The sequence below is a fragment of the Eptesicus fuscus genome, chromosome 22, assembly GCF_027574615.1.
Source record: "Eptesicus fuscus isolate TK198812 chromosome 22, DD_ASM_mEF_20220401, whole genome shotgun sequence".
Lineage (NCBI taxonomy): Eukaryota > Metazoa > Chordata > Mammalia > Chiroptera > Vespertilionidae > Eptesicus > Eptesicus fuscus.
Genome location: NC_072494.1, coordinates 33,031,401 through 33,055,868, shown reverse-complemented (window position 1 = coordinate 33,055,868; position 24,468 = coordinate 33,031,401). Strand labels below are relative to the sequence as shown.

Sequence of the window (24,468 nt, the reverse complement as noted above, 5' to 3'; positions counted from 1 at the left end):
CCAGGGCCTTCTGCAAAAGGGGCCAGGCGCTCCCACATGGGGGCTCTGGAGGCTGAGATTCTGATGGAGGGAGACCGAGGCCCGGAGAGGGAGATGAAGGCAGCCAGACTGAGGCCCGAGTCAGGGCACAGGGGACAGAACGATGCGACCAGGCCTGGGCCTCACTGTGGGCACTAACAGGACGTCTCTGGTCCCGAGGGCACAGGAAGCAGAGGTCAAAGTGGAGCACAATGGCTGGGGTGGGGAGGATGGAAGTGAAGATGAGCGCTGTGGGTAAGAGGGAGGTAGGAAGTTCGCTAAAGACAGAGGGGTCCAGGCTGCGCCGAAGTGCCTCCACACACCTTCCTTACACTCCAGGGCCACACGGGACTCCAGGTTGTCCATCTGCATCTGGAGCCTCTTCAGCGTGAGGTCGTTTTCTCGAGACTTCCGCTTGTAGGCGATGAGGACGATGATGACGATGATGAGGAGGAGGCTGCCGCCCGCCGCGATGCTGACGATGGCTGGCAGGGTCAGCAAGCTGTCTGAGACGACACTCACCGAGCCCGGAGAGAACACCATCCCGCCCACGTGAACCTGCGCATTGCACACACACACAGACGCTGTAGGGCCCTGGCATGCCGCCGGGTCCTCGTCGTTTCAGAAAGGACACGGGAGGCCACAACCGCATAGTGCAGTCCGTATTCAAAACAACATCCTGCTGATTGATTATCTAGCCCCCCACCCCGCCCCCAGTTCTTGTGTTCTCAACTGCTACCCATTTCCCGTTTGAATGCAGGATGTGGAGAGGGATACGGACTAGGAGGAAGAGAGAGCCTTTGTTATGACCGATCGATCACATATGCACGGTGAAGAGGGGAGGACATAATATGAAGAAGAGGGAGCACTCACCATGACCTTGTGCTGCCCCGTGAGGTTGGGGGGCTCGCAGAGGAGCTGTGTCTCGGACACGGTGACGGCGCACGGGGTCTCTCCAATCAGCACCGTGTAATTGAGTTTGGCGCCTCCAGAGGCAGGAGGGCAGAGGTTTTTGCCCTGTAGATAACAGTCAGCGTCATAGGGATAACTGACACAGGCGCTCAGAAGTTAATTGCCTTTTTTCAAAAAAAAAAGGTGAAGGGGCTAGATGAAGGAGGGAAGGGCGGCAGTGCAAAGACCAGTGGGTGACTCCATGGTAAGTTTTGGGAGAGGACTTCAAACAGCCGCAATTTAGAGACAAAGAGAGAAAGCGGACGGAGGAGAGGAAGGAGGAGGAAGAGAGTAGGAGAGAGAGGAAAGGGAGACAGAACACTACACAAGTGAAAAATTGGGGGAGGACACCTCGGGTATCAGTGGAAGTGGGGGACTAACAAAACACTTGTCCCAGGGACGTGACCTCCTGAAATATGTGCGCAGGTTACAGTGGCCACAACAGCGGCCAAGAAAGGCAATGGTTACTTTCAACTCACGGCAGCCCCTTCGGGCCCCAAAGCTCACGAGAAGGAGCCACAATATCTAAAGTGTTTCTCGGGAATCCCAGGTGCAAGATACAGGGTGGGGCAAAGGTGGGCTGACAGGTGTTGGTATGGAAAAGAATAGAATAATAATCAATAACACAGGAATAAATTCTGTGCTCCGCATACTCACCACTGTAAAGCTACATTGCCCCACCCTGTGTATCGCCCGCTAGGCCAATACCTACAAACAAGCTCCCTTTACAGGGAGAGGCCAGCTTTGTGAGTCCGTCCCATGTAGAAAAGAGAACATAAAAGGCAAGGAGAGAGGATGCTCTCTACCCTCCCCGCCCTCCCCACGTTCCTACCTTCAGAATGATGGGGGATCCCGGCTTCTGGTTCAAGACTCCAGTGGGGCTGAGTAGTTCGAAGGTTGGGTTGGGGTAGTAGATGAACTTGGTGTCATTGTAAACGAGCAAGGACTGGACATTGTTAAAGACAAAGCCAAACTCGTCTGGCCGTTCCACAGTGTCCAGGCCGGGCCGGTAGTCCGTGGTCAGGGAGGGTGCCAGGCAGGTGAGGGTGGTGTTGTTCACAACTTTACACACCTGCGAGGCCCAGAGAGCAGCATTCAAATGCCTAGCGAGCGACCGGGGGGCTGCGGGGCCCCTCCCACCCGCTGCTTGCTTTGGCCATTACTATTAGGCTACTGCTTGTCTTCATTAGATAGTGAACCCCTGGAGAAAAAGGGCTGTGAAACTAATTTTGGGGGGTTGCATTTTAACCTTATTCATTTATTCATTCATTCATTCATTCACCAACATCGCTTGAGCACCTCCTTTGTGGCAGGTGCTGGCTAGGAGTTGGGGCTACCCGGTGAAAAGTCACAGTCTACGGGGGGAGACGAACGATTCAAGCATGATATAGTCCTGGCAGAGGACTGGGAACACAGGAGGGGCACGAATGGATATGAGGAAGGTCCTGGCGGGGTGGTAGCAGGTACAGGCAACTGTCAGTGTGTGGCCATGAGCATGTGTGTGAGTGACAATGGCTCACGGAAGCTCCCCCTGGGAAGAAATGAATGAAATTTAATCTGAAGAATGAGTGGGACTTACCTAGACAAGGAGAAGGAGGGAGAGGGGAACAAATTGTAGCAAAAGCCCAGGATGAGAACATAGAAGTTTAAGGAAAATGTGGGATGCAGTGCTGGATGTGAGCGTGAGTATGGAGGGGCACTGGGGGGAGCAGGACATAGTGTGAGATAAGCACTTTGCCAGCACATAGTAGGTGTTCAGTTAATGTTTATTGACTATATTGATTCATGAAAAGGAGTATTCAGCTCTTTAAATGTTCTACGTAGAATCTCTTTCTTTTCCAACCGAGTCCTCTAACTTCGAGGGAATGTAACCTTGGTATTGATACCGAGTTCGCAATGTCCTTTCTTTATTGGTGGACTCTGGTCTCCCCAATAAGATCCTAGCTGGGCTGACCCCTGTGTCATGCTCTCCTCTGGGTTAGAACTGGGGCTGCCCGAGGCCACAGCTGGAATGAAGAAACCGCTACAGGACCCACGTGGGGCTTGGGAAGGAACCTGGACTCCTAGCTCCCAGCTCAGTTTTGGTTTTGGGAGCCACGGTGTCCCAGCAACAGCCAAGGGCATCCGTGAGAACTCGGCCTGCTCAAGTACACACTGTCCTGGCAGGTCCGCACATGTGTGTCTGGCCAACGTACACTTACACGGACTTCATGCTCAGAAAACAAGGCCGTGTGTGAAATTGCAAAAAGGCTGCCACTGGCACAGAGATGAGGTCAGAGCTCCAAGGCCAAGCCTTAACCCTCTGCTCCCAGAGGCCATTTGCGTTTCAATCAACAGCTCACCCGAGCGAGCGGGCGGGCTTCCTGCCATCTTGGAGGTCAGTCCCCATTCCCACCCTTTTCAGCTCACACTTCAGCAGCCCTTACAAGCCCAAAGTCCCTTTCACGTTCCAGCTGGGGACACTCTGGCGGGAGGAAAATGGGGGTGCAGTCAAAGGGCAGAGTTGAGCCAGGGAGACTGAAACCTCAGGCTTTGCGGGCAGACACGCAGCCAGAAGCCTCTCTTCCCTCCCCAACCCCACCCCACCCCACCTTCTTCCCTGCTCTTTCCAGTTCCCCAGACTGGGCTCCTCCAGGAACAAGCAGATCACTCCCAAACAAGCGGCCTCTGTTTGCTTCCTGCCCCGTGCTGCATCGGCATTTTGTTTGCCAAACATTCCTTGGGGTTTTGCGGCCTTGGCTTTGGCCCTTCTCACTCCTCACTGGGGGCTGCTTCATGGCCCAAAGGCAAGGAGAGGCCCCAGTCGGCTGAGGCTGCCAGGGGGCCCAGGCTGGGCTGAGGGGCCAAGCGCTTCTCTCCCACCAACCTGAGAAGAAGGCCCAGGGCAGAGTTCCCGGGCTTCCCACTGTGGAGCAGGCCCTCCCGCTCCACCTGCCGCCTGAGGGCCCTAGCCCAGGCTTCTCTTCAGCGGCTTCCCCGGGCCTGGGCGTCTGCCTTGGAGGCCGACCTTGTCAGGCACACCCTCCCTCTCCCAAATTCCCTCTGTGCCACGTGAGCCGGGCCTTTTACTGTCTGTGTCTGATGCTTTCACATCTGGGGCCTCGCTGGGCGCCAGACAGCTAGGGCCCCTCTGCCCCACAGCCCATTGAAATGATCCAAACTGGCCCTAAACCTGCCTGCCTTGCCTTGCTAGTTCCTTCCTGTGGAAACCAAAGTAAAGGCTCTCGCCCCAGTTTTCTTTTCTCCTTCTGCTTCCTAACCTGCTCTGCGGCTTCCTCTCCCCACCCCCCACACCCCATGGCATGCCCCCCTTTTCTTGGGATCTGTATTTTGTTGTTGTTTGTTAATCCTCACCTGCGGATATTTTTCCATTGATTTTCAGAGAGAGTGGAAGGGGAGGGGAGAGACAGAGAGAGAGAGAAACATTGATGTGAGGGAGACACATCGATTGGTTGCCTCCTGCACGCACCAAGACCAAGGCTGGGGATTGATTGAGCCTGCAACCGAGGTACATGTCCTTGACTGAATCGAACCCGGGACCCTTCAGTCCACGGGCTGACTCTCTATCCACTGAACCAAACCGGCCAGGGCGGGATCTGTGAGTATTAATAAACTATCCAATGGCAATCATCTCCTGATCTGTTGGCCTTGTCATACCTGAATAATAAAATCTAAAATTTAAAAATGCACCTAATTTGGGGGGAGTTTTATTTTTCCTGAGTGTGAACTCGCCATTCCATTCCCATTCCTACCCCTCACGCTCCTCCCTTCCACGTAGGCCCCGGAGTTGGACAGATGGAGGTGGTCTGTGAGCTCCTGGGGGCAGTGGTCTCAGTCTGGAAGTGGAGTTGGGGCACAGAGTCTTTACCCAGGGGCCACACTCTACACCTGCGATAAGGAAACATGCGCTCCTCTAGCCCCAAAAGCTGGGGTCCTGGTGTGTAAAAGGTTGCAAAAGGTGTCCCCACGCCTGGCATGATGGAATGCCAAGTACAGGAGCATCTCTTGTGATCTAGTTATAAAGGAGTTCAGTGGTTGAGCATCGACCTATGAACCAGAAGGTCAGGGTTCGATTCCTTGTCAGGGCACATGCCCCGATTGCCGGCTTCATCCCCAGTGGGGGGTGTGCAGGAGGTAGCTGATCAATGATTCTCTCTCATCATTGATGTTTCTATTGCTCTCTCCCTCTCCTTTCCTGTCTGAAATCAATAAAAATATATATTTTTTAAAAAAGAGTCCAGATATTTGGGATCTAGCTTGGTCCTGCCACCAGTCATCTGCATGGTTGGGGGCAAGTCATTATTCCTTTCTGGCCTCAGTTTCCTCAGCTGTACAATGAGGGGGTGGCCCCAGATGTCCCCCGAGAGCCTCCAGATCTAGCCTTCTAGCATCCTGTCATTTAGTGCATTTCTGTCTCCTAAGGGAGCCCCGAGCACTCCGGGAATGTGTCAGAGATGAAGGTAGACATAGAGCCATCCTCCCCATCTGCATCTCAGCCTCGTCAATCCCCCGAAGGTCGAAGCAGTAATGATAGCAATTCATTTGAAAAATCATGGCCATAATTCATAGTGCCGGCATCTCCTGGACTATAATTATAAATACAATAACGTTTCAGAAAATATTGGCCAGGAAGAGCCACTCGAACAAACTAAAATATTTATAACATATCAGACATGCTGCCCTTATGATAGAAAACTTCTTTAAAATCACAGAAATCCATAATGAAAGAAATTGAATTACGTGGCTCTGCTCAGAGGAGTAAAGTAAAATGTTCAACCTGATCATCTTAGCGACTGGGATGGGATTATTCGTATGCAGTGCCTAACATATGTCAAGTGCCAACCTCGTGAGGGCCAATGGCTGCAGGTGACCAATCTGCACGTGAGTCTTATCACCATATGAAGTGATGGGGGGGGGGGTGGAGGATCAGAGAGGTTACATGACTTGACCATGGTTGTTCAGCTAACCAATGGCAGGGCCCTGCTTCCGATCCAGAAGAACCTGAATCTGGAGTCAGAATTTCTTCCCCCTCTCACAACACTGCTGCTTATCAGGCCTCAGAGTGAGCATGTCATATAGCAGGAGCCCTTTTGTGCTGCATCTTAAGCTCAGAAGGCACTAGGTCGATACACTCATTATATCACCTTCTGACAAGAAATGACTATGCCGTAATTATAACAATCATTGTCAGGCTCAGGCGTTTGGGGACATGATCCCAGGCTCAGTCTTGAGCCACCTAAGTTCAGACGCTCCAGTGCCCAGCACAGAGCTCATCACATTACGAAACACTGATACACGTCCTGTTTGCTAAGGGCCAGGCGGACCAGTGGTTACTCACATTGACAGATTCTTTGCCGTTAAACTTGACTCGGATCCTTGGCTCCTGAATGACATCCAGGTTGGAGCCTGTGATGGTCAGGGGTGTGTGGCCACTGGGGACAAGCAGAGGCCAGGTTAGGTAAAAGTCCAAATTGCCACCACCTCACCCCTGGATCCATACGTGGGCTGAGGGGCTGATGCCACGTGGTGCATTCCTCCACGCCGGGCCTCACCTGGCGATGCTCCACTCCGGCTCGATGCTCTGCACCTGGGGGTCCCCTATGTACTCAAACTTCAGGCTGTTATTCACACGGGCTCGGTCAACACTCACGAAGACAGGAACACAGCTCTGTCCGTTGGACGATGGGGGTGAGACACACACGATCTCATTCATTGACCGCCTGATGGGGAGACAGCAGGAGGGTTGTGAAGAAAGGCAGGGGCAATAGGGGTGCCCTCTGCGGGAAAAGGGGCTTGCCTCAGTCCGAGGGTGTGGCCAGGACATGTCCTTGGTCGAATGTACTGTATACTACGGAACACCCCTCCCTTGTCAGTATCCTCTTTCCCTGAGATCCAACTCTGGTTCAATTAGGAGGGAGCAGCTGGAGAAGGGGATTAGAGAATGTGAGGCAGGGGCTGGGTTTCACGGGCTGCACTTTCTTTTCTGGATTTTTCTAGAAAATGACTATTTAACTGATGCTTAGAATCTAGTCAGTCAGTTCATAAATATTCATTGAGCCCAGCCGGCATGGCTCAGTGGTTGAGTGTCGACCTATAAACCAGGAGGTCACGGTTCGATTCCTGGTCAGGGCACATGCCCGGGTTGCAGGCTCGATCCCCAGTGTGGGGCGTGCAGGAGGCAGCCGATCAATGATTCTCATCTCATCATTGATGTTGCTATCTCTCTCTCCCTTCCTTCCTCTCTGAAATAAATACAAATATTTAAAAATAAATAAATATTCATTGAGCACCTACTATGCAATAAAGTGAACTCGCAGTTCTTGCCCTTAGGCAGTTTATGGTCCAAGGAGGAGATTATCCAATACTGGGCAAGCTGGGTTATCATGCATGGATTCTTTAAGAATTCTCTCAGGATTCTCTACATCCCCATTCAATGTATTTGACAAATAGTAGGTGTTCAATTTTTTAGGCCTAAGAGATGCCCAGAGGGTGAGTCTGGCTTGCTGAGGGCTGAGGCCATGCAGTGTCCATGTTTCTCAAGTGACCATAGTGGGGACCTAATGAATGTGTGGCCTGATGGCGACTGGACAGCTCCTGGGGGCCTTTCTCATCAGCAGCTCAGGGCTCTCACGTCTCATTCTTTTTAGAAGTATCCAGCCCTGTGATACAGGAGGTGTGAACGGACTAGTGCTATGTGACCAGAATGGTGTTTGGGTCAAGGGTGCAGCACACAGCATGGAGGTAGGCAGGCCTATGTGTGAACATGCACAGGAACATGTGTACACACGTGTGAACATGCACAGGTCACACAAGGACAGTCTCCCAGTGCTCCTTGGAGCCCATCTCACCCATAGAACTCGCAGGTCTGGTTGCCCAGGTACACAGCCACGCTGCTCCCAGCTCCAAGATGACGGCCCGTGATGGTCACCATGGTGCCCCCGGACTCTGGGCCACGGATGGGGTTGAGCGACTGCACGGAAGGGTTCTTTGGGAGGAAGCAGAGACATGATCACAGCTCAGGTTTTGTGCAAAGGGACGGACACAGGCTAGACTTAAGGACAGAAGGAGGGACCATGTCCATGCTTAGAGTGGAGGTACTATCCTTGCCCTTTTGAGTCCCACACACTCTCTCCACCCACCCTGGAGCTGAGACCCTTTCTAAGAGGCTCCGGGCATGTCCAGGGAAGACAGAAAGGTCACACTTTGGAATTAATTACCTCCCCAGGGAGTCTCATGCCCATAACATTGACGGGAAGGCAGAGGTGACACTGACTAATCTATCAATTAGTTTACAAATTGAGAGCAATTTGAAAATGCTTCTCTATCTCGAACCTGTACTGATTTTTTTGGCACAAAATCGATAGGGCTGAATAAAGCATCCCTGCCTGGATCGGGCCACTCTGAGGCTAAAGTCCTTCATTAAGGGCCACGTCCGTCCGTCCACACCTCCCTAAGCATGTGAAGGACACGGCAGTGCCCCTGGTGCAGAGGGCTGTACGGGAATGCTAGACATGGCTTCCCCGTCCTGCACCAGGAGGATGGATGGCCCATCGTTGGCTGGGCTTTTTAGTAAGCTCATTAAGTTGTAAAATTAAGCCTGAAGCTTAGAAGACATGTCATCAGGCAGCCGACCTGAATCAGAAAGGATTTGCTTCTGCCTCTGCAGAGGGCAGCGGGGCAGAGTGGAAAGTGCATTTAACTGAGCAACTACACAGACATGGACTAGTCCCCATTAGCCACTCACTAGCAATGAGCCCTGCAGCAAGGCTCTGGATGACCCTGCGCTTTCATTTGCTCCTCTGTGGAGAGGAGGGTGGGCTAAAGCCTCCCTACTCTGGCATTCTGCTCCTCCCTGCTCTGGCATTCCGCAGTTCTCTCTGCATCCCGTGTTTCTGCGTTTGCCTCTCACAGAAGACCCTGTCTGTCTGCGTCGAGGATGGGGTAGGCTGGAGGCAGAGAGGCCGAGGTTCTCTCCAGCCCGAGAGACAAGAGTACAAGAAAAAGGTGCAGACGCCAGGACAGGAAGGCAGAGGCGGGAGAACCGACAACACGCAGTAAAAATGCTGCAGAGAACAGCATCTTGTGGTTTAGGGATTTTTCAAAACTCTCAGCAAGGCTAGTTTGACCCCACCTGCTGGTGCTGATACTTCTTAATGAAGCCAGGCAGGTAAGTGTCAGAAAAGGGACTTGAGGGCCCCGGAGGCAAATTATTGATTCAGTAGGCACCTCAAAGGAGGCCTCTGTGGTTTTCCGACCTGTTGCCTGAGCACGGAGAGATGGTTTCAGGTGTGAATGTGTGCTTACTTGCGTGTAACCACACCAACACACAGAGCAGCTCGCTTGTACACCCCACGCCCGTGATCCCGCACAAAGACACGGCCCTGCAGGATCTCAAGGGCCCCAACTAAATTCCTACTTACAATATCCTTGGCAGAAAACAAAGCTGGCGGTGAATCTAGACCAGTGGTCCGCAAACTGCGGCTCGCGAGCCACATGCGGCTCGAGAGCCGCGGTTTGCCGCTCTGTTGACTAATGAGTTTGCCGACCACTGACCTAGACTCTCGATTCCAATAATTACAGGCTGTTGTTGTTCCTTGTGATTAAGCCCCTATCCCAGTGGTCGGCAAACTCATTAGTCAACAGAGCGGCAAACCGCGGCTTTCGAGCCGCATGTGGCTCCCGAGCCGCAGTTTGCCGACCACTGAATTCTAGACCTTTTTAATTGGGTCCTCCAGGCGCTCCGGCCTCATTAGGCTGAATTAGGCGTGAAGGTACTACATCGGCAGGGGAAAGGGCCACCCCTCCCTAGCCTGGGAGGTGCTTTCTAAGATGTGAATTCTAAGCAAGGCCTGCTTTGGCCACGTTTAGAACTCTGACCTTTGGCTCTGGGGGACTCCTGTCTTCACAGACTCCTTAGTCACACACCCATCCCACCCGGAAAGACAGGCTTGCAAAGCGAGGCCCCAAGTTCCCTTTTCTGGTCTCTTGGCGGTGGTGCCTGCCTTGGGAGGAGGTGTGTGGAGAGGTCCGGAAGGAAGTGGGCCCTTGCTGGGAGGCTGCAGCCCTGCACGAAACCCCATACTCACCACAAAGGTGTACTGCTGATGGGACTTGGTCATGAACTCTGGTTTGCACTCGCCAATGCACAGGCGCACGGGCCCGGACGTGGTCCCCACGAGGGCGTGGCCCATCTCACAGACGATCCTGAGAAGAAAGCGTACCTTCCCGTGAGAAGCCGGGCAGGAGCTGGCATCCCTGCCCCTGCCGCTCACTGTCACAGTGAAGGACTCCTCACAGCCTCCCAACAGCGCCCAACAAACCAAGACGCAGCTCGCTCACCCGTCGGAGCTGTGTGACCTTGAGGAAACGGCTTTCCCTCTCTGGGCTTTAGTCTCTCATCTGTGCACTGAGAGGCCGGATGAAATCACCTCTAAAGCCCCGTGTGTCTCCAAAATGCCCAATTCTCTGAACAAGCGTGTGGTACCCAGTGCCTAGGGCAGTGCCTGCCACTGGGTGGCTGCCCGCTATTTGTGAAATAAACCGAATGCCCAACAGAGAGGTTCTGCCCAATGGAGTGTTCTTTCCCATGTGACGAGCCAACACTGCCACTCTCCCTAAAAGAGGGAGGGAGGGCCTATTTGCCAAACTGATTCAATTGTGGTCTGCTTCCTGCAGTGAGTTTTCAAAAGAGGAGAGATAATCCGGGGAGATAGTGAGAGCCCAGAACAGGAGCCGGAGCACAGCGGGAGGAGTGGAGTCCGGTGGCGGCGGGCGAAGGGCTGGGAGGCAGATGAGTTCATTAGGACAGCGGCGGGCACTGGACTCCCACTTAATCAAGGGCTGAGCGCACGAAGCCGCTGGGGGAGGCAGGGACCCAGCCCTGGGGTGGGAAGACAGGTCTCCCGTTAACAGGAGAGAGAGCTGGAGAGGAGAGGGATGCAGCGTCCTCTCTCATGAAGTGCAGATCGATACCCCCCGGTGATGACTTCCCTGGCGCCTGAGATAAGTCACAACGAGCACAACCGGAGACGGGTTGCCTCGGCCACAGATTAGAAATGGTGGGTGGCTGGAGGGATTGAAGAAAGCGGTTTTTTTGGGGGGGAACTCTTGCCTGGAATGGTAGACGTGGGGTGCATGGGAAAGGGCCCCACCAGGCTGAGCAAAAAGCAACCTGGGGACAGAGACAATGATTTTCCTTTCCTCCCAACCTCACGTTAAGAGTTCAGAGCAGCTGGGCACCCCTGGTAGGTTTGCTTAGTGGGGAGCCTGCAAAAGACACCCCCTCCCCCGCCCCGCACTAATCCCCAGCATTATCCTGGCACGGTGGGGGAGATCCGAGTTTAACCCAGCGATGCTTATCTCAACCGCTTCTCTAGGAAGGAAGGTAACTAAACAGAGATTTCATTCCGATGCAATAAAACCTGCATTAAACAAATACACCGCATGCTCGCACACACGGCGGGCGCTGATCTCCATTTCCTTCATCACAGTTAATCCCAAATAAGCACTTCATTCCTGGCGAATATTTACTTAACATGCAATAACTGTCTGGCTACGTTTAGCATATTAGATTCAACAAGCAAGAACTGAATCACAGGGAAGGCTACTCTCCCGTCCCTTTCGCTAAGAATGAATACGTTAATTATGAACCCAGAGTAAAGATGCTAGTGATGATCAGTTAGTATTTTCCACGTAGCTGTCTCCTCAAACCCCGTGAGCAGAGCATCGGAGAAGCCTGATTTATGGCACGGTGTGTGGTGACCTCAGTGCTGCTACCTGCGTGGAGTGAACACGCTCAACCTGCCTCCTGGGCCCTAGCGCCTGCTGCTGTGTGGGGCCGGGCCCCCCTGCAGACCACACACTGGGCTCTCAGGAGCTCCAGAGGCACAGAAGAGAAGGGGGCAGGTATGGCAGGTATGTCTCCTTCCCTCTATTCTAATCAGGGCTTTCTTGTCCCTCACGCCCCCCCGCCCCCCCCCTGGACAATCTATGCCTAAGTGATTCTCCAGAAGAAAAGGAGGAAGGAACCGTGGCAGGCTTGAAATCATGGCGAGAGAAAACATGAGAATATGTGAAGGTCATGGGCATATCTGTTCCTCCTTGGGCCACCCCAGGGCCTGTCTAGGAGAAGACAAAGCCTAGACCGGCTTCAGCTGTGCCTGGAGGGCGTTTAACAATGGGCCAGGACCTCTGGGCACTCTGCCTTTTCTAGAACATTTTTTTATTTTTGCTCAGGGTTCATGTCCCAAAAGATACGCCTTACGTGTCAAAGACCTGGGAGAAAGGGGATGAATGGAGAGGGGCACTGTCCAGGTGTCCAAGGCTGAATGGCTGCAGTCGGATCTGAGTGCCCCGCCTAGAAAGGGGTGATGCGGGGGGGGGGGGGGGTCAGGGGCTGGGAAGGGAGAGCCCGGAGCTGGACCGTTGCAGCTGACCCTCTCCCACCAGTGGAATGAGGTTCCTCTGCAGCGAGTGAGGGGAAGAGAGGCGGTGGGCTGCGGAAAAGGGTCTGGGTTGGTAGGTCTAAGAACCAGGTGAGAGTCCTAAGGAATCAGGCAGCGTCACAGAAGAACTCAATGCCCTGGAACTCCCATCCTTTTCCTTCCTGGGACCCAGGGCTCGCCTCTGGAGCTTCTCTGCTGCAGGTAGCTGTTCCCTGAGCTCAGGGACAGGGGCAGTTCAAGGAGAATGGAAGAGCAGCTGTAGGGAGTGGGAAGGGTCATCATGAGGAATGTGGGTCAGGCCAAAGCAGATTCTGTGTCTTAATAGTAACAGGAGCTCCCCTGGACTGAGCTGTGACCGTGGCAGGCCCCGGGGAGGACAGGATCCCGTGTCCTCAGGCTCTCCTCCCGGGAGAATCTGATGAGCTCCTTTTATAGACAATATCTCAGGCTCCGAGATGCCGGTGACTCACTGTAGCCACAGCTCTGGTAAGCCGCAGCGCCCTATTCAAATCCACGTCAGCCGCTCCAAAGCTCACACCTTTGGCCACTCCAGTCCACTGCCTCTAGGATTAATGGAAGGACCTGTGTGTCTGTTGGGAAGGGGACAGGGTAGGCATGGCAGCAATGCTGGGGTGGAGTTGAGGTTGCTGTGGGAGGAGGAGTGGGGGAGGGAAGACCTGGCTGGGTTCCTAAGGCCCCGAGAGCTAACCACCTGGCTGTTGATGGCCACAGAGAGCGGTGTGCACCACTTCCTCCTTCGGGCCTTACCAGTGGGCCAAGTTCCTGTGGTTTGATTTCTGGAGGCCACCGGCCTTCCCTGCCTCCTCCCAGGGTCCCTGGTGGCTCTAGACTCCCTATGCACCATTAGGAGACAACAGATGGCCGTGTTTTCTCCTGATAAAGTGAAGAGCTGGACTAAATCACTGTCCAATAGTTACTTAGCTCCAGCGTTCGAAGGCTTGACTCCTCCTGGTTGGCAGGGATCTCTGGAGACACATTAGTGCCACCAATGAGCTTTCTAATAGTGGGAGGAACGGGCCCCGTGGGGCATACACTTCACTCCTTCTGCCATCCGAAGGACCACAGACGTGACTGTAGGTATCATCTAGTTCTACATGCCCATTTTCCAGATGAGACATTTGAGGAGCAGAGAGCAAAGCCACTTGTCCAAAGTCTCCTAGCTCATCAACAGCTGAACTCCTGGCCCCCTGCCAGTGCCCTCATGCCCACCCCTGACCACCTCCCTTAAATTGGCATAGGCGATGCTTTTCAGCCCAGCACTGTGCACCTAGGGTGGGGTGGGAGCACACACATCTAACATCCATCCAGCTGTGGCTGAGTTCACAGGTGCAGCAGATAGGAGGGAGGTGGTCTGAGGCTCGGAGCTGAGTGCCTATCACACAGAGGAGCCCCTGTCCCAGGACCGGCTCAGTTGCGGCCTCCACCTGCGTCCCACTGCCCAGAATACGTCCTGTGGTGGATCCTCCGGCCCTCGCAGTCCTGTGGGGTGCCGATCGCAGGACTAAGCGGGGCCCTTTAACCAACATTAACCTAATTGCTGAGTGATAGATGGCAGACACCAGCATATGGTGAGCCATTACCGTGCCCGCTAATCCTGCCCGCACCCAGGACTCTGCACCGTGCACGGCCAGCCAAATCGATCTCTCGCAGACATCTGTAACGATTGTGCCTGCTGCTCCCTGCCCGGGATGGAGGCTTTAATGATGTTAACAAACTCTGAAACCTCGAGAGCAGTAATGAGCCTGGCACGGCTGGAAAGCAGGGCTGCATCCCGCCGAGGCGCCGGGCGTGCCTGCCCCTGCGGCCTGCCCTGTGCCCAGAGGCAGTGGTGGCGGTTTTCTAGGGCGACCACCAGCCTTGGCAGGGAGCCCTGGTCCATTCACCTCCCCAGGCTCCTTCCAGTTCCTACCAGGACTTTCTTCCCCGTGGCCCTGAGCGAATGCAGAGCATTTGATTTCATAGAGAAAACTTTCTTACATTCGTAGGGCACATTCTAGTCCCCGTGTTCTCATCTTACTGAATTTTCCTCAAAACTCGTGCAGCAGGCATCATGGTTTCCATGAGGCCGGTGAAGGTCAGGAGACTGGACAGAGTGCTAAGGTCTCGGGGCTGGGCAGGGGAGCAGCCAGGACTCAGAACACCCTTGCATCCCAAACCCCATGGCACGTCCATGCCCAGCTGTCCAGGCTCTTCTCACCTCAAAGCCGTACCCCTCACTCACCCAAGCCCTCTCCTTTGGCATCCTGTGGCATCTCCCCAAGTTGGAGACTTAGCTCATGTCTAGAGGCACAAGGCAGGGCCTGGACGCCCCGGGGATGTGGGTCAGTGAGACTGAGGGGCTAGCCCAGCCTGGCAGGGCACTGGCCCCTGTAAAGCCCTTGACTGTGAGGATCTCTCAGGCAGGCCTGGCTCCTGCCCACAGCTGTCCCCTCCTCTCCTGGCTCAGACGTGCTACTAAGTCACGTCTCTTCCCCCTCCCTCCTCTTCCTGCGGACCCTGCCAGCCTTTCCCGACATGCTCTCCTCCCAGGGCTAAGGTTGCCAGGGAAGGCTCCCACAGGAAGGAGCTGCAGGTTGAAGGATCAGGCTCCTTCTCCCCTGCTGGCAGGCGTCCCACCCAGCCTCAGAGTCTGGGAATTCACCCTCTCGCCCTGACCCAGCTCTGGGCCACACTGGGATCATGGCACCCGAACCTGGAAGCCACATTGTGACGCATCATGAGATTTCCAGGCCACTCTCACCCCGGAGTCCACCCCATCGCTCGTAAGGAAGGGAAGACTCCAGGTCCCGCTCTGCCTTGGCCACTGTGCTCTGAGCGAATGGGACGGATTTTCACTCCTCTCTTGCTTTGGAAAGTGACGATAACGATATGTACCTTGCAGAGTCCGGACCAATGAAAAATGAGATAATAGATGAGACTGTGCAAGTGCTGACAGAACAAGGTGATGTCATTTTTATGGTTGCTGATGCCACTTTTATGGTTGCTACTACAGGCTGGTTCTGGGGGGTGGGGGTCAGAGGGAGGACCTGCGGTTGCAGGGGGTAAAGCTTAGGGAGAGAAGCCCCACCCCCCAGCCGTGCTCTGGGTCAAGCTCTGAGAACCCCTGGCAGAGCTGTGCTCTCTGTGGAACGAGGGCGGCTTGACCAGACTTGATGTGACCAATGATGCAGAGTGATCTGGCTGCTCCCCGCCCTTTCTCCTTTGAAGGGGAGGTACCCCTCCTTGTACCCACCCGCCCCAGCTTCATGCCCGCCTCCTGCCCACCAACTCCACAGTGGCCGCCACTGCCAAATGAACACCCCAAATTGGAACATATGTCACTCCTGGAGCCCCGATCGCCTGTCTGCTGCGACATGCCTATTTTCTAATTTCCAGCTGACATTTCCCTTAGTGAAATAAATGAATTTACTCCGGCGGAGGCCCTGCTCGGATTAAGCTGCTGTCAGAGCCCCGTGAGCCAAACAAATTGTTGCCCACAGCCCACCTTGCGGAATGCATTCCAATGGGGTCTGGCGGGGAGGGGCCAGGGAAGAGGCGGAGCCTGGGCTGGCTGGGAACTGACTCAGTGATGCCAGTGGGCAGGGGGAAACTGAAGGAGGGGCAGCATTGCACAGGGATCCCTGGTGCCAGAGGAGCCAGGGGACAGGGAAGAGAATGGACTATGACCTTCTGAGACTGGAGGTGGGAAAGGACAGGGCCCTGGGTAGACTTCTGGGGGCAGGGTCCACGGGAGAAGGGAGATGGGAAATGACTCTTGGAAAAGCCCCAGAGAAAGGGGGGTGGAGGGGAGTCTCTGCCCACCCAGAAGCTTCCCTGGGAAGGGGCAGGCCAGAGCAGACCGGACTCACTGCTCAGCGATGATGTATTCCCCGGGCAGGGGTGTGCAGGGCACCCCAGCCACCTGCACGTGATGGGCGATCTCGGAGAAGTCCAGACCCAGGTTCACGCCGTGGATGGTCACTCGAGTCCCTCCTTCGGGTGGTCCAGACACTGTCAAAATCTGCGGGAGGGAAACGGGATTAGCGAGCCTGCGGTCCACAGGAGTAGAGACGGCAGCGTCCTTTGCCTTCCCGGGGGAGGCTCGGGGACTTCGATGATCATCCGAAACCTGGGTGAACAGATAGTGTTTTCTCTATTTTGTAGCTTGTCTAGGATCCTGGCACCATATTTTTTTATACTCCTTCCTCGGGTCTTTAGGTCATTAACTCATTCATTCATCCAATTGTTAAAAAGAAACGAGAAAGTACTAGACTCGAGGAATAAAACCATTGTTTGAACCATGTCTCGAATTCACCAGTTGCCTGATTGTGCGAGTCATCTCTACCAGCCTCACCCCGGGAGCTCCCGAGTACCAAACAGAGGGTGTTTGGGGGAGTTCTCTACGCCAAAGAGGCCTTGCAATTGTGAGGTGCGGCTATTGCCACTCCTGTGTGCTCGACTCCGTGGGAATACAGTGATGAACGCACAGGAAATAGGCCCTCGAGGAACGTATGGGCGAGAGGAGACATGAAGGAGGCCACATACAATGCGGATGCCGGGCACTCAGTGGATTCGAGGCAAAGCTGGGGGATCCCAGAGGAGCCTGAAGTAAGGTGGCTGCAGAGGGATGACCAAAGATGGGAAGGGTGTTTTACATTGTTCTGGAAAACAAGTCCTGTGATGCATGCTACAGCCACCCTGCCCCCATAATAATAATAACTTTGGGATTTCCCCAATTTTGCTGGCTTCCTGTTAGTAAGGATCATTTATGGATTCATTTCTTAATCCAGTCACCCAATGACGACTGTCTCATTTTGCTCTGGCCCAACAGGGAAGGGAACGGCAGAATCAGGCTCTCCCCAGGCGTAAACTTCTGTCTGGGGAGAGATCAGGCAGCTCTGAGAGATCCCACGGATGCCAGGGATACGGTCACACTGTGGTCCACAGTCATCGGAAGCTGAAGGACATCAGACCAGAACCCAGTCCTAAGCAGGAACACGCACTTTCAGAACTGGAAGGGGACTCGGGTGTCTTAGTCTAAGATGCTCGTACAACCTATATGCACAGTTGTAAGAAAGTCCAGGGCTCTTTTCACAGCCACAGGGAAGGCAAGGTGGGGAGAGAGGGAGGGGGTTGGTCAAGGCCAAGAGTCCACCAGACTCTCCCGGATGAGGCCGCTGGGCAGAGAGCTGCAGCCTTGGTCCCTTCTGTCCTTAGGCCCCTCTAGGGAGTTGGCCCTTATGTGCTGGTGGGGTGTCCAGTGGGCAGATGAGTCTGTGCACCCCAGGGCACAGATGACAGGTGAGGGCAGGTGAAAATGCTGTTGAAGGCTCTGGAAACTCTTCCACCTCCTGCCTTCCCGAAGGGGCCCTGCTCTCTTCCTATGATATGGGCACCGGGAGTTCTGCCACCAATTCAAACATGAGTCCCCAGGTGATCGTGGACTGAGATGTTGGGGATGGGACCACCACCATCCCTCCTCCCTCACTGCCTGGGCTCTCAGTAATTGGGCTGCACAGCCAGGACCTGAGCTCACTCTGACCTCCTGACGTCCTTTTCTCCCCCGCCATTGCCTGCAGGCCTTATATGGTGCAGACTCCTTCCTTCCTTGTCAGCCCAGGCCCTGAACTCATCTTATCCGGGGACTCATTTCACCTAAGTCACCTTGTCTATGGCTCTGACTCCCTTTCATGGGAATAAAATATCCCACCTTATGAATAAAACCAACACAAGATTCATGAAATGAATCAATGGAGGGAGACTGGAGGGGCACAAAGGCCTCTCTGTGTGCTGGCGCGAGTGTGGGGGGAAGGCGGGGCAATTTGGAGAGAAAGGCGCCGGCATGAGGAACCGTGGCCCACAGCTTTTCTGTCCCCGGGATGCTAAAAATAAGCAATACTCGATCTTGACTCTCCCACTCCCCCTGGCAGTTTCTCAGGTCCCCGGGCCTCCTGGACTCTGCAAGATGGGCCCTTGTCCATGAGGAATGGGGAAGGGGCTGCTTCCATGCCCCTGCAGGAGCTCTGTAGGAAAGAATTTGCTCTCCACAAGCTTGAGCACCTGGCTGGCTCTCCTTTGATCCACTTGGAATGAGCTCAGCAGGCCCCTCGCCCCCTCCCCCAGCCACCTGGATGGCAGGAACCCACCTACTAACAGCAACTGACAAGCCTGCAGTGATTGGTTCACTCTCCTCCCCCCACTTTTATTTTTAAAAATGCTTTCTTTTGCTCCCTGCAGTTAATTACAACCTTTCAGAAAAACTGTGAAATGAAATCTTTCTGGGGAGACTAAAAATATTTTCGTCTTACAGGTAGCATGTAGGGATTGTATTGTGAGTAGGCAGGGGTGTTGGCAGGTTCCCTGGGGCAGCTTCCTCCTGCTGGCAAGTCATTTAGTATCCCTTCCCATGCTTCAGGGTCAGGGTCAGGGTCAGGGTCAGGGTCAGGGTCAGGGACATGGTCATGGGCACTGAGCTGCTCAGAAGAGTAAGCCAGCTTATACTGTGCAGGAAATGAAGACTTTTAAATAAAATTATTAGCAAGTGTTATGATCTTCGCATGAAGACACATGTTGAAGAGGTAGATAGTTTGGGGTGTCGAGACACCAGCCTGATCCCTTCTATCCCAGCTACCAGCTGTGGGAATGCAAACCCAGAGAGCCAGAGTCCTTCTGAGTCATTGGAAAGCACCCGGGAAACGCTGGATCCATGTGGGTCTTCTTCCCCACAAGGCACATGCTATGCTTGCGGCCAGCACCTGGGGTAGGTGGCGGAGGAGTATGGGGGCCAAGGCATTCAGCATCCATCACGCCCTGGGGCTCACATCGTCCTTGATTAAAACGAAACGGATGTGTAAAAATCTGGATTTCCCAAACATAGATGAGGTGGTGAGCATTTGATTTGCAAGAGAATTCCCAATGCCTCCATTACTGATGACTTTCAAATCTATATTGTTGGCTCAGACCTGCCTCTCGAGCTCCATATCCATATATCCAATTGCTACTAGACACCTCCACTTCCACTGTGTGTCCCTCAGGCACCTCACATTTCACCAGGTCGAAAAATGAACTCTTAATTTTTCTCCTTCCACCTCTAACCTCATTATCCTCCCAGATTCTCTTTCAAGGTTAACGGAATCAATGTGCACCCAGCTGGGAATCTTGTATTTTCAACTGTTTCCCTTCTCTCGCCTACCATGAGTAATAAATATGGTCGGCAGGCGCTACCAGTCCTTACTCCCAGGTGTCTTTTGAATCTGTGCTCTGCTCCATGGTCCGGGCCAGGTGATACCCAGGGCTCTACCACCTCTCACCCACACTAACAGCCAGAACCTCAGGCTCCTCCCTTAGATCTGACGTCCTCAGATTGACCTTCATGAACACATACTTGACCAGGTTACTAGCTGTTTGCTCTAAACACCTGTCAAGGCCCTGGTCCTTCAGGTTCTAACCTTGGTGACTTCTTCATCCACATCTGCCATCCTGTACTGTGTCTTCTGTGTCCCCCCAGGTTCCAGCGATTCTTGTACACACATGATCTTTAAACTTTCTGGATCTTTGTACAAGTCATTGCTCTCCTTTTGCTTACAAATGTGAGTCAGGTGGAGATCTGGGCTCAGCATACAAAGCAACAGGAAGGTACCCTGCAGTTCACATCCCCGGCCGCCTGATGGCTTCCAGGTGAGAAGGCCCTTGATGTCTGTGCCGTGGCGGGGTGGTAAAAACCCAGGCATCCTGCTTTCCTATTTCTCCTCAGGACCAGGTGTTGGGGAGATGCTACAGAGGGAGGCTTGATGGGAAAGGATCTATTCTCCAGAGAGGGCGTGAGCCAGATCCCTTCAGGACACCCCCTCAGACCAGGCAGCTGCAGGGTCCCAAGCCCACCCTGGAGACTGATCCTAAGGCTCTTGTCTTAAAAGCAGCGTTAGAGCCCGGCCCATGTGGCTCAGTTGGTTGAGCACTGACCTATGAACCAGGAGGTCACAGTTCGATTCCTGGTCAAGGCACATGCCTGAGTTGCAGGCTTGATGCCCAGTAGGGGACATGCAGGAGGCAGCGAAGTGATGGTTATCATCATTGATGTTTCTGTCTCTCTCTTCCCCTTCCTTCCTCTCTGAAATCAACTATATATAACTTTTTAAAGCAGCAGTAGATTGCAAAGCACCCAGTGTAGCACTCACAAAGCTTGGGTCTCCAAGGAGCAAAGTCTAGTCCATCCAACCCGGTCTATAAAGAGGTAAGTTGCTGGAGTCCCAGCCACTGCTTATAGAACTCCAAGGAAGGCCTTGCCTTCTGCCTTGCAGATCAGGAAGGTGTTGGGCTACAGCAGAAGGGAGAGCTTATCTCCCACAGGGGTGAAGGTGCGAGGGCGGGTGGAGTTATAAAGATTCCCCCACTGACAGGGGAGAAGATATGGCCGGGATGGAGACAGACCATCCGATGCTCAGGCAGTGTCTGCAGCAGGAAGAGAGTGGCCTCTGGCGTCAGATAGACTTGAGTTTGAATTCCAGCTCTGACACGTATGGCCTATGTGACCTTCCATCTGTGTCCTTATCAGAAAACAGACAATGATGCTTGCCTCACAGGGATGCTGGAAAGTCCCTAATGCAGTGGTGGATTGGAGAGCAGGCCTTGAAAACCGGCAATTCCCTCCCTTGTGTTCCCCCGTACCTGTGCCTTCCTAGATCACAAAACCACGGGATGGCGGTGTTGGTCGGGAGCTTTAGAGGGTGCGGCTCCTTCTACTGATCTGGAAGGAGGACACACGGACCAGGCGCACATAACCTAGATGCTGGGGTGACCCCAGTGGGAAGAGGTGTCCTGGGTTGACTGGAGAGAGCCTGGGAGGTGGCCTGCAGCCTGGGCTTGGGCAGGGAGTGGCTGGGGTGCTGGGGGCAGGGCCTGGTTTTGGTGGGTTCCGGGTCCTGCACAGAAGCACAGTCTGAGCCACACATCACCTTTCCTCCCGGAATAAATTTGGGAGGACACTGGTCCTGTCTAAAATGGTCCACATCCCTTCCTCCCTCCCTTCTCCCCACTTCTTTTCCCCCTTGCCTAGGAGCTGTTCTGGGGTAGGCACGGACCTTCACAACAAACGCAATGAATTCTTTCAAGTAATTCAGTAATTCTGAATGAGACACCCACACAAACAAATGGTTTGGCAGTTTGGGCTGAGTGTGTGTGTGTGTGTGTGTGTGTGTGTGTGTGTGTGTAGTGGCTGAGGGTGTGGAGAGAGGGAGAAGGAAGCTGAAAACCTGTGAAATCAGCTGGCAAGATCTTTAGATATTGACTCATTTCAGCCCCGTGCTCTGTAACCTATTACAATGTGGACCAGAGAGCTATTTAGATTCTCTGTGGTCCTCGAAGTCAGAGCCAGAGGTCAGGCACCAGGGAGAGAGGATCCCAGAGCAGCTGCTGTTGCTGAGTGGGGTGCAGGGGGCACTGGGGGTCTCCCCTAGGTTCTGTGCTGGCTCCTGCTGGGAGCCCCTCCCCACCCACCTCCCTGAGCGCTGGGTCCCCACAGCTAGACAGCGAAAGCCCATGTGCATGTGACATGCGCAGGCAGCGTGTCCACTGCGAGTCAGGGGCTTCTCCGACTCCCTGGGGCAGGACTGGCAGCACCTTCTCCTACACGCCCACTGCCCTCTGGGAAGGTCCCGGGGCAGCAGAGCCCACAGGGGCTGGAACTGCTTTTTCCTCATCGAGTCGATAACTGTCTTGGGACAGGGGCCCTCTCACTTGAGCCTGGCAACCTAATACTCAGCGCACTGCCTTGATAGACACCCCCAGCTCTTGTTACTGGGAAGGGCTGGTCTTGACCGGATTCTGGAACAAACTGTGCCCTTTCGTGACGGCGGGGAGCATGGGGGTGCCCAGTGTGGCTGGGAGTGACGCTGTTTCTCCACGTGGAATCATCAGGACGCCCTTGCTGCATCCCCCCCCCCCCCCCCCCGGCTTTCATGTAAGCCAGTTTCCGCTGTGATTCCGCATCGAACGGACGACTTAGCAGCTGCCTCCTCATCAAACATCTTTCAGACACCGAGGACGGCCAATCTGTCACCCCTGGCCTTCGCTGCTGCGATTCTCTTAGCTTTCTGTCGGGAGATCTTGTTTTCTAAGCCCTTTGATCATTGCAGATGCTGTTCTTTGGACCTCGGGTTTCCATGCCTCCTTGGAGAGGGTAGTGACCCCAGGTAGGCCTGCCCCACGTGCAGCAGGACGGCCCGCGCCCAGGACTTCCTTCCCTTGTCGCACAGACATTCACCAGGCCGGCCCTGCGCAAATCCTAGGGGCAGGTAGCCCCTTGGTATCCTTCCCCTTTCTTCCTTTTCCCGCTGGGCTTCCGTCTCCCCTTTTAAGGAAACTCTCACCCTGCTAGTCTCTCCTCCCTAAAGAAACCTTTATTGGCATCTTAATGGTACATTAGGCTGTTATTACCTTGCCTTAAGAGGACTGGCTTTTTAACTGGTTGTAGACTATAATGTGTTTGTCTATTTGCAGGATTCGGAAAGAAAATGTGGGAACACATTAGGGCGGAGGGCTGAGTTCAACAGCCCTAAACCCGTCTGAGAAGCAGTCACTGACCAGGACTGGGTCGAAAGGGGTTAGTTTGTCTGAGTCCTGGCCAAGCACTTCTTTCTCTGCCTCATCTTCAGCCAGAGGATGTGGGGTGAGGCTGGCGTGTGCTGATGGCAGGGGGCTAACTCGGACAGTCCTGTGTCCTGCTGGGTCCTCTCACGCTCAAAGCCTCCCAACGCCTCTGGTTTGGAGAGCCACTTCCCCACCTCCCCAGACCCCACTGCCCGCAGCCCAGCCCAGCTGAGCCGTGCCCAGCACCGCGGCCGAATCTGCCTTCCTGCCAGACTGTGTCATGCGTGTTTCCAATGTGGGTGCCGTGACCTGGAAACCAGTCCCTGTGGTGCTGCGCTCACCCTGAGTCTCGCAGCCACGCATGGAGCAGTTTGGAGGGAACTGTGCCACAAAGCCGCCCTAGGGCCAGCGCAGATGCAGCTGGTTAATTACAGCTGGAGAGCTCCCAGGGGCTGCACCAGGGAGTGGTGAGGGAGGTGCCACGGCCCGGGGCTCCGCAGCCTGGGGAGTGTGGGGTGGGCCATTCCTGGGGCTTGGGAGCCTTGCAGGGGTGGAGTGGAGGCCTCTTATAGGGTCCGGGCTTAAGGGGTCAGAGGAGAACCCCTTCTTGGTGGGCGCCTCACAAAGCCCGGCTCCCATCCTGGGACCCATCTTCCTCTGGTTGTATCTCTTGTCTGATAGACACAGTGAGAAAAGACAGAATCCGGCATCCGCTCCAGGTCATTAAAGGTTCTGCTAATGATGACGACCGGCTTTGCACTTATTAAGTACTTATCATGAGCCAGGAATTGTGCCAAGGGCTTTAAATATTTTATCCCACGATGCGCTCAAAACAAGCTCGGAGGGAGGGACTATGATGATGGCCATTGTATAGATGGGGAATGGTGTTCCAGAGAGGTTAAGTAACTTGCTCAAGGTTGCACAGGGAGTGGCAGAGCCCAGCTAGGCCTATCTAACCTGTGCTTTCAGCCTCCGCACAGCAGCGCCTGAGCTGGCCATCCTCCCACCCTGGGGCAGACCCTGGGGCAACTCAAGCTGATCTGCCCATGGGTTCCCGCTGCTCAGGCCCCGTCCCCTCTCCCTCAGCTAAGGCCATGCTTGCTGCTTTCCAAGCTCTGAGTTTGGTTTTGCTGGTCACCGAGATCTCTCCAAACTTCTCAGCTTCCCTCCTCCCTCCTCTCTGCCCCAGGCCCTGTGAATGTCCCCCCTCCCGGCCCTGGTACCTCTCCCTGGGAGTGGGCGCTGGCTTTCTCCCCATCCCTGCAGCGGGCTGATGCCAGAGGCCAGCACCTTCTCTGTATTTTCCGATGGTCTTAGGCTCTACAGCAGTGGTTCTCAACCTGTGGGTCACGATCCACAGGTTGAGAACCGCTAGCAGGGTCGCCTAAGACCATCGGAAAACACAGATATTTACATTACGATTCATTAACAGTAGCAAAATTACAGTTATAAAGTAGCAACGAAAATA

The 24,468-nt window shown here is 54.3% G+C and overlaps 1 protein-coding gene across 1 annotated transcript in view; it reads right to left on the bottom strand.

Annotated features, from left to right (window-relative positions):
• The window catches only part of PLXNA2 (plexin A2), a 183,090-nt gene that overhangs the window by 18,945 nt on the left and 139,677 nt on the right, over positions 1–24,468 (bottom strand). The window contains exons 12-19 of the mRNA XM_008146016.3: positions 16,283–16,434; positions 10,056–10,173; positions 7,818–7,954; positions 6,522–6,689; positions 6,308–6,401; positions 1,802–2,041; positions 892–1,035; positions 342–576 (exon numbers count right to left, since the gene is read on the bottom strand). Of these exons, the coding sequence (XP_008144238.2) occupies positions 342–576; positions 892–1,035; positions 1,802–2,041; positions 6,308–6,401; positions 6,522–6,689; positions 7,818–7,954; positions 10,056–10,173; positions 16,283–16,434 (1,288 nt within the window). The remainder of the gene's footprint in view (positions 1–341; positions 577–891; positions 1,036–1,801; positions 2,042–6,307; positions 6,402–6,521; positions 6,690–7,817; positions 7,955–10,055; positions 10,174–16,282; positions 16,435–24,468) is intronic.